Below are 10164 nucleotides of genomic sequence, written 5' to 3'. Positions count from 1 at the left end.
CCTATAAAAGGGTTTCATCTTCAAGAAATTCATGGAAAAGACTCTGACAAGTACAGGTTTCTGGTGACTGACTGTACTGCTGAACTGAATGAATGGGCATTTTCAGAACTCTAATGAAAAACTGATGAACTCATAAAAGTGCTAACAAAAGATCAAGATGAAAAAAAAAATTAATTACATGGGACTGAGTGAACTGATGAGGATGAGTATAATTTTTGTGACTTTCTGTCTGAATTTAAAAAAAAAAAAAAAATCCCACAAGGACTCAGAGGCAAAGAATATACAAATCAATTTTCACTGCAAAGTAAAGGAGCTGTTACAGTGGAGGATTACTGGACTGAATGTCAATATTATGACATAGTATGAGTGTGTTTCATGTTTGGTAATTGCAATCATTGTTGCTTTTGTTGTGGTCGTCCGTGTGCAATGCTTGGTGTCAGTCTATTTATGTCTTGTAAAAATAAAATACAGTGTGTGTGTGTGTGAATAAAAAAAAAAAAAAAAAAAGGCAAAGGAAGATTGAAGAGACTGTATTCAAATAAACAGGAGCTTTTCTAGTGTGAAAAAAAAAAAAAATTCAATAGGTGTATTTAAATACAAATTAGACACACCCAGAGAAAACAGTAACCTAGAATACAGAGCTAAGTAAATTATCAACAGTGCAGGGCAGAGACAAAAGGGGATAGAAAATGAAAGGCAGATTAAGAGACATTGAAAACTGAATGAAAAATTTTAACATATGCCTCATCAGAGTTTCAGAACGAGAGGATAGACAAAAATGTGACAGAGGCAATATTTGAAAAGATAATGCTGAAAAATTTCCAAAACTAATGAAAGACACCAATCTCCATACTCAAGAATCCCACCAAAATATTAAGATTTTTTTTAAAATGCACGTTAAAACACACCATAATGGAGCTGCAGATGAGTAAAGACAGCCAAGCAGATCCTGAAAGTATCTGAATAGAAAAGCAGAGCTTATTCCCAAGGGAAAACTAGTTAGGGAATCAGCTGACTTCTTTAACAGCAAAAATGTAAACCAATGTTTGGAGAGAAAATAATTATCAGCTCTGTGAAAATAAAATAAAAACATCCTCAGAAAAGCAGAAACAAAGTTTGCTACTAGCAGATAACCAGCTAAGGGAAATTTCAAGGTATAGCCTTGAAACAATAAGAAAGTGATCCTGGCTGGGAGGTTTGAGATGACAAAGAAAAAAAAAAACGGTAAGTATGTGGTTAAAGCTAAATAAAATCTACTGTATTAACCATCAAAACAACAAACAAACTTCTGAAGTTTAGAAAAATAACTAAAGTACATGAAAATAACATTTGCATAAGTAAAGATTTGGTATGATTGGAGTTAAATGTATGAATGTCTTTATGTTTTTCTGGAAGATGGTGAGGATATTGATTTACTTTTAACTTTGGTTGGTTACCAGCTTTAATAGGTTATGCCACAGCAGTAACACCAAAATTTCATTGGTTTTTCATCAAAAGTTTATTTTTTCTTATGCAATGCCTGTTGCAGGTTTGGGTGACTCTCCAGAATACTGAAAAAAGAAAAAGGTTAAAATGAAAAATAGCAAATAAATTAGAAAGAATGTTATTTTAGTTAAATGAGTTAAGGTTCCTGTATTATTCTAGAGCTGTGCTACCCAGTAGAGTACCCAGATGTGACTTTTTGCATTTAAATTAATTAGTAAAATTTAAAATTCAGTTCCTCAGTTTACAGCCACATTTCAAGTGCTCAATATTAATATGTGGCTGGTGGCTACCATATTAGACATTTTGGGGGTTTATGTTTGTATCTTATGTAATAAGATCATTTCTGGAATTTATAGGTAATATCATTAGGTCCATATTGTGAGCAATGACAAAATTAGTTTACACCTGTTTTTCTTCTTCTTCAACTCAGATTACAGTGCTTAAAAGTATTATCTTTCTTAATTTTACCTTTCCACTGTCTATCGCTTATGCTTCAATTATTTAATTACTGCTTTAATAATATGCAGTACCTGTCATATGCTTCCACTTTCATCACATCCAAGGAAAAACAAAACTAGTCTATGATGTTAGAAATTAGAAAGTGGTTGCTAGCAATGGTGGTGGTTACAGGGGAGAATGACAAGGATCACAAAGCAACTTTTTGGAATGAAGGAAATATTCTATATTTTGTTGGAATAGTGGTTCCTTGAATGCATACATTTGACAGAAATTATCAAGCCCAACACTTATCTGTGCATTTTAAGGTATATAAATTATATTTAAAGAAGTATAATCAAGAACTTACTTTCATGCTAGCTTGTAAATGCATGTAATTTGTTGAAGGACACAACAGAAATTAATATTAATTTTCTGTCATGAGATATGAGGAGAAATGAACGTATGGAGGACTGGGGTGGGAAGGACATTTCTCATTGTACAGATTATTTTTAAATCATTTATTTTTGAAACTTATAAACGTATTATTTATTAAAAATACATTTTAAAAACCAAATCTATTTAAAGCAGAATGTCTACTTTTCAACCTTTACCTGTTCCAGTTATCCCCATATTTGTAAATGACACAATCACCCACACAGTTATGTCATTCAAAGTCTTAAGAGTTATTCTCGCTTCCTCACCTCTCATATCCCGTCCTTCAAAAATTCCCCTTACTCAGCCATAAGAAGGAATGAAATTGTGCCATTTGCAGAGATGTGGATGGACCTCCCATACAGAGTGAAATAAATCAGAAAGAGAAAAACAAATATTGTATATTAATGCATATATGTGGAATCTAGAAAAATGGTACAGATGAACCTATTTGCAAAGCAGAAATAGAGACACAGACATAGAGAACAAATGTATGGACCCCAAGAGGGTAAGTGGGGTGGGATGAACTGGGAGATTGGGATTGACATATATACACTACTATGGATAAAATAGATGACTAATGAGAACCTACTGTATAGCACACGGAACTCTACTCAGTGCTCTGTGGTGACCTAAATGGGAAGGAAATCCAAAAGGATTGGATATATGTATCCATCCAAAGGAGGGGATATATGTATAGGTATAGCTGATTCACTTTGCTGTACAGCATAAACTAACACAACATTGTAAAGCAACTATACTCCAATTTTTAAAAAAAGTCCCCTTGACTATTTCTCCAAAATATATCTTTGGTATAAATTCCTCTGTCTCTTGTTCTACCTCCTGGCCTAACCTACCATCATCTCTTGTCTATAGTACTTCAAATGCTCTCTAACTGGTCTCCTGGCTTTCACTCCTTGCCCTCTATGACCCATTTTTACTAGTAACCAGAATAATCTTTTTAAAAACATAAATCAGATAATGACACTCTTCTGCTTATAACGTCTCAACTGGAATGATGACCAATTGCCATTTGGTGTATATCTGGCACTTCTTTATCTTGCCTTATAATTTTTTCCCACTTCCCCACTACTATCTTGCCACACTGGCCTTTCTGTTTCTTTTTCCTTCTTTCTGCTTCTCACTGCACGATCCCCTTCCTGCTCCATGGATTTTATCAGCTCTTTCTTCAGATCTTCTCATGGTGGACTTATTGTAGACACTCAGATCTTAGTTGAAATGCCATCTCCTCAGAAAGGCTCTCTGTGGCTAGCTCAGCTGGAGCAGCAGGCTCTTTCTCCATTTCTTCCCAGAACATCACTGTGTTATATTTCCATCATAGCACTCACCACTATCAGATATTTTCTCTCTGGTGTGTTTGTTTATTGTCTTCTCCATGCATTAGGATGTAAAATCCCCAGGAGCAGAAACCATTTTTGTCTTGTTCAGTGAGATTAAGACTTCTGGAGTGAGCTTGGAAAGCAGCTTGAAGTTTTCAAGCAACAGATAACTTTCTTTTATCTGTTAAGTCTATTTGAATATGTGGTTTTACAGAATATGCATTTCTATGCCTCTCTATCCTTTCATATTCATTTCTTATTTTCCTAATATAGTCTTTGCATTTATTCCTGTTCTTTAATTTCCCCTTCCTTTTAATCTATTATTTTTACCTTCATAACTTTGTGTATCTCTTTCTTCCTCTACTTTTTCCATTTTTCATTCCTCCCACCTCTCTTTCTCTGAACTGGATATAAATTAGAATGAAATATGTTTGATTATGCATTTTTTATTTTAAAAATATATGGCTAGTATTTTAATTTTTTAAATAGAAAATATGTGTCTTTAAAACAAAATCAAATCTACTAAAATTTAAATTATGTTGCCTTCTACTGCATGATTCTTAATTATTTTCCTTCTGTTTAATAATATTAAATTGAAAAAAATAGTTCCTCATCATCGCTTTAGCAAAGCATAGAAGACAACTATTCCTAAAATGAAAAAATAGTAGATACAAAGACCAAATAGGGTCTATTTAGGAGGACATCTCCACTGAGGATTTAGTCAGTTCTACAACATGCAGTTCTTTTTTCTAAGAAGGATTATTCAAAGGAGTCTTTGTGAACATCATTTATTTTCTCTTTGCCTATCTCTTTGTCACCAGAAATATGGTGAATCTAACATATTTACCATCTACTTGACTACATTATTTCCTTTTTTGATATACCAATGATTTTCTGTCAATTATACTACCTTTCTCTCTTTGAATTGCAGTGTAAAATATAAATCTCCCTTGACTTTCTATTCACTCAGACCTAATAAACGTTCTGGCTATTCCATCATTTCCATCACTGATGGAATGTTGATTTTAGAGTCCAGAAGTGACACCGTGTCTCTTTAACTGATATATATTTGAGTATTTGTACCTAACGTATCTCTAGTCTAATTCTTTGATTATATCTTGTTGGCATTCTAAAATTTCCCTTTGAAAGTGTTCTATAGTTTTGTTATCCTTCAAATTCCCAAAGTACAGTCTCTGTTGCATCAGAAATTGGTTGTTATTTTCAAATGTTAAGAGGCCCCTCTGTGAGAAGAGATATTTAAGAGCAAAGGCAGGAATTGAAAGTTATTGTCTCTTCCATTAGGAGGTGGTGTCTGCTGTGTGAGAACAATGTTGGATTGCTGGAGAGGTAAACGTTTTTGTCATTCTTATTATAAAGAACAGAAAGAAGGAATAAATGGAAACATGTTACAACTTTTCTGGTGGGACATCTGCTGTCTTGGAATGCAATGGTCAACATTATAGTAGAAACAAACTAATATTTGAAGTCTGAATTCAATAATACAATAACACCTTTTATCTGTCCTTAATAATATAGCTCTAGTTCCTCTGGATATTTAGAATTACTTTATTGGGGATACATAAAGCCTTTATTAAAATACCAGTTTTCTTGGGGATGTTAACACTTGGTCTTAAATTTATATATCATATATTAACTGAAAGAAGTGAGGGATGTTAGATAGTAATACATCCTATCTGTTAAGGAGTCAATAGAAGAACATAAGTGCATGATAGGAAATAAAACACAAAGCACTGTGGAAAAGCCTGCAACCCTTAACCTTTAATACATAAAGTTTTCTCTTATGTCCTAAAGACAGTCTAGACGTTTGCAACAGTATGAAATAACCAAGTATATAATAGAGTGGGAGATGCACATAACTTAGTAATAAGTACAGAGGGATTCTTGACTTACTTTTCTAACAGTAGGTTTTATGCACAGAAAGAATGATAAATATTGAAGCCAATGAATGCTAAGAAAAAAGGAAGGAAGGAAGGGAGGGAGGGAGGAAAGAAAGAAAGAAAGAAAGAAAAGAGAGAGAGAGAAAGAAAGAAAGAAAGGAAGAAAGAAAGAAAGAAAAGAAAGGAAGAGAAAGAAAGAAAGAAAGAAAGAAAGAAAAAGAAAGAGAAAGAAAAGAGAGAAAGAAAGAAAGAGAAAGAAAGAAAGAAAAAAAGGAAAGAGAGAAAGAAAGAAAGAATGAATGTAAGGAAGGAAGAAAGGAAGAAAAGATGTAGAGAACAGAAAAACTAATTTGGATTGTGCCATTTGTAAATGTTTGTGCTTCAGTTTTGCTTAGGAAACAATTCATGTGCTTGTGCATGTGTGTGTGTGCATACATGCATTTGTATGTACATCTGTGTGCCTGTGTAATGTAAAGTGCCTCTTTAATATTTGTAATATTGACTCTACACAAAACATCTGTTATTAATTAATCTATTTGGGTTTAGACATACAAAATCAGATATTTTGATGTTTTGAATAGTTATGCCATTATAAATATTTTCTTTGGTTTCTTGATTTGGGACTTGATTGTACTTCTTTCTCTTCTCTTGCATTCTGTCTCCCATTACAGTTAAAGTTAGTGGACCCGTCTTTCCCTCCTCTCAACACTCCATATTCCACAACACTACTTAAAAACAAGTGTGCCATGTAACTGAAAGCATGTGCACCATTGTTCTATATCACACTGCAGTATTATGCTCTAGTTCAAGTCTTCAAGTTTTGAAAATTTTTATCCTAAAAATAAACAATTTTTGATCATGCATGAGCAACATATGTATTTTATTTGTATATTTTATATTCATTTATACTATGACACTTTCAAAAATAGAACTGCAAAGGATGGGATAAAATCATGTACGTAGAAATTCTATTATTGTTTTTGTCTGGGAGGGGGAAATTTCCCCTCTACCCATCTTGAGTTCTTGTGTCTAATAATAAAATTGACACAAGACAAATTAACAGAGAAAGAGAAACAAATTTTAATCATGTGCATGGAGGTCTCATAGAAATGAGATTTAAACAAGTGGCCAAAGCAGGTGCTTATGTACTTTTTAGATGAAGAACAGTAACTTTGTGAGTAATTGACAGGACAAAGAAACTTAGGCTTTGACTTAGGAGGTCAATTAGTGAAGAATCTAAACGGAGTCTGGGCGTGGGGTAGAAAAATTAAAAAGTAACAAGGTTCATTTATACAGGTTTCTCAGCTCAAATTCCCTATCTAGTGATAAGGGTGTCCTTCTATCTCCAGATGCAGGGGCTGCACCTTTCACATGAGAGATTTCTTTCCTGTTTTCAGGGAGACAGAAAGAAAGATCAGAGTGTCTCCTTTGCATTGACAATTTCTTAAGTAACATTAATTCAAAATAATCAATACGCCATTGAGGCACATTTTGGGGTGGACTACCCTGGGCCTCCAAATTTTCATACCAATAAATTATCATGTGCATTGGATGAGCACATTGCCAATTTAGAGACCACTGTACAGATAAGCCTCAGATCTCAATTTCTCCATAATGACCAGGATTCTTTTTATTTAGACTCGGATGATGGGTTAATATTCCATAGAGAAAAAGGAAATATTTCAAGTAAGCAGGCTTTAAAAAACTTTTTAGGTAAACATTCTTAAGGTATAATTTACATACAGTAAATTTACCAATTTCTGTATAGTTTAATGGTTCAATAAATTTTGGGCAAAAAAGACACTTGTAACCGTTACAATTGAGATATGGAATGTTTCTGTTACCATAAAAAGCTCTGTCATTCCTCTTTGCTGTCAATCCTCACCTCACCACCACCCACCCCCCCATTCAAATAAAAACTTGAAGAATTTAGTATCTGTGTTTAAGTTTTTTTCTCAGTCAGAAAAATGTTCATATGCCTCATGTAAATCATAAACAAATCCAGGGCAGGGCAGAGTGCTGCATGAGAGAGCAGTTAAATAGGAGCACAGGACAGAAGCAGAAGAGTGTGGCTTCAAGACTTGGGTGCTGGCACTTAATGATTTATAGAAGAATAAAGGGTAGAAGAGATTTCTTCGTTTGTGGGAGAGTGATGGTATAACATAGATGTAGAATACACAGCTTTTAGCTTGAGAAGAACTATGATCTAGATGGAAGAATTGGAAATAACCTCTCTACTCCCTGATATACTACAGGCAGAGGAGATGAAGATAGAAAATAGCACAGTGGTGACAGAATTCATCCTCCTTGGTCTGACCCAGTCTCAAAATATTCAACTCCTGGTCTTTGTCCTGATCTTAATTTTCTACCTCATCATCCTCCCTGGCAATTTCCTCATCATCTTCACCATCAGGTCAGACCCTGGCCTCACAGCCCCCCTCTACTTCTTTCTGGGCAACTTGGCCTTCCTGGATGCATCCTACTCCTTCATTGTGGCTCCCAGGATGCTGGTGGACTTCCTCTCTGAGAAGAAGGTGATCTCCTATAGAGGCTGCATCACTCAGCTCTTTTTCTTGCACTTCCTTGGAGGAGGGGAGGGGTTACTCCTTGTTGTGATGGCGTTTGACCGCTACATTGCCATCTGTCGTCCTTTACACTATTCAACTGTCATGAACCCTAGAACCTGCTATGCCTTGCTGTTGGCTCTGTGGCTTGGAGGCTTTGTCCACTCCATTATCCAGGTGGCCTTCATCCTCTGCTTGCCCTTCTGTGGCCCAAACCGACTGGACAACTTCTTCTGTGATGTGCCACAGGTCATCAAGCTGGCCTGCACTGACACCTTTTTGGTGGAGCTCGTGATGGTCTTCAACAGTGGTCTGCTCACCCTCCTGTGTTTCCTGGGGCTTTTGGCTTCCTATGCAGTCATCCTCTGCCGTGTACGTGGGTCTGCTTCTGAAGGGAAGAGCAAGGCACTGTCCACATGCACCACTCACGTCATCATTATATTTCTCATGTTTGGACCTGCTATCTTTATCTACACTTGCCCCTTCCGAGCCTTATCAGCAAACAAGGTGGTTTCCTTTTTCCACACAGTGATCTTTCCTTTGATGAACCCTGTGATTTACACCCTTCGCAACCAGGAAGTGAGAGCTTCCATGAGGAGAGTATTGAGCCGGCATGTGATTTGTTGAACGGATTTTATAATAGGAAGTCATGAAGGGGAAATTCTGGCTACAAATCATTCATTCATTTAACAAATACTGTTTTTCATTGAGTTCCTTCCATTTTTCAGGTGCTGTTGTAACTAATGGGGGAAAGTTATGCATAACAAGAGAATACACTTAGTGTGTTTAAAGAACATAAAAGAAACACCAGAGTGGTTGGAGTATAATGAGTAAGTGTGAGAGATTTTAGGTGTTAAGTTCTATGTGACTGTAAGGGTCAAATAACTAAGGTCTCTTAGGCTGAGATAAGAAGTTTTATTTTATTCTAATTGCAGTAAGAATTCATCTTAATACTTTAAGCAAGAGAGCTGACTTATCTGTAATTGTTTCTTCCATGATTTAGATCAGTTGTCCCCAACCTTTTTGGGACCAGGGACCAGTTTCATAGAAGATAATTTTTCCATGGATGGGGGTTGGGAGGCTGGGAGGTGGGGGGTGGTAGGGGTGGTGGTAATGCGAGCGATGGGGAGCAATGGGGAGCGGCAGATGAAGCTTCACTCACTCACCCACCGCTCACCTCCTGCTGTGCCACCCAGTTCCTAACAGGCCGTGGACCGATACTGATCCGCAGCCTGGGGGTTGGGGAGCCCTGATTTAGAGGTATATCATCAGGATTCTGGGTAGAGATCAGTAACTGGCAAAACATCATTAACAGCCAAATGTTATTCTGCAGACCTGTTTTGAGCAATTTAAAAAGCTTGAAAATTGTTGAAAACATATATTCTTTCCTCCCCCAAAGTTGGTAGACTGATAAGAAAGGAAAATAATTAGTTTTATGGAAAAAATGTCATGAAATTATTTCACTTGATTGTATTTCAGTGCTTCATGATTATTACTAATGGGTTATTACAAATCCTCCCTGGATGTTAAAACTTGTCCTCAATTGATTTCAATCCGATTATGGTAATGATACTTACTGGTACTATAGATTCTGTTGGAGATTACATAAATCACTCTAGTTATTTTAAGTATAATGGGGTTTAATGTGAGAAATTAAGTATAAAATCTTTTATGGAGTAGGAGACCATTCTATGTGCTGAGCTGTAGATATCTAAACATATCTAAATGAAGAAATAGAGAACCCAACAGCATACACTGAGATTAAAAACTTTTTTAAAAAAATTGATAGTATATGTGAGCTTCCATCAGTACAGATACAGGATATTTGAACAGCACTATCAACAAACTTGACCAGTTGCTGTTTATAGAGTACTGTACTCATCAATGACAAGCACACATTCTTTTCAAGTGCACATGAGTCAGTCTCAAAGATAGACCATATGCTAGCCCATAAAAGTCTTACTATATTTCATACAGAATATATGCTCTGACCTCAGTGAATCTGAA

The 10164-nt window shown here is 35.7% G+C and overlaps 1 protein-coding gene across 1 annotated transcript; it reads left to right on the top strand.

The window, feature by feature from the left end:
- The first annotated feature begins 7857 nt into the window (after positions 1-7857).
- LOC118890992 (olfactory receptor 4N4) lies at positions 7858-8784 on the top strand. Its single transcript, XM_036844506.1, has one exon. It carries the CDS (start codon positions 7858-7860, stop codon positions 8782-8784), a length of 927 nt encoding a protein of 308 aa, XP_036700401.1.
- The last annotated feature ends 1380 nt before the right edge of the window (positions 8785-10164 follow it).

Source organism: Balaenoptera musculus, chromosome 2 (assembly GCF_009873245.2).
Source record: "Balaenoptera musculus isolate JJ_BM4_2016_0621 chromosome 2, mBalMus1.pri.v3, whole genome shotgun sequence".
Classification (NCBI taxonomy): domain Eukaryota; kingdom Metazoa; phylum Chordata; class Mammalia; order Artiodactyla; family Balaenopteridae; genus Balaenoptera; species Balaenoptera musculus.
Note: the sequence above shows the minus strand (reverse complement) of the source record. Positions and strands in the feature narration are given on the sequence as shown.

What these genes read in the sequence shown, in the direction of transcription:
- LOC118890992 (XM_036844506.1), top strand. Translation starts at nt 7,858, where the DNA reads ATGAAGATAGAAAATAGCACAGTGGTGACAGAATTCATCCTCCTTGGT.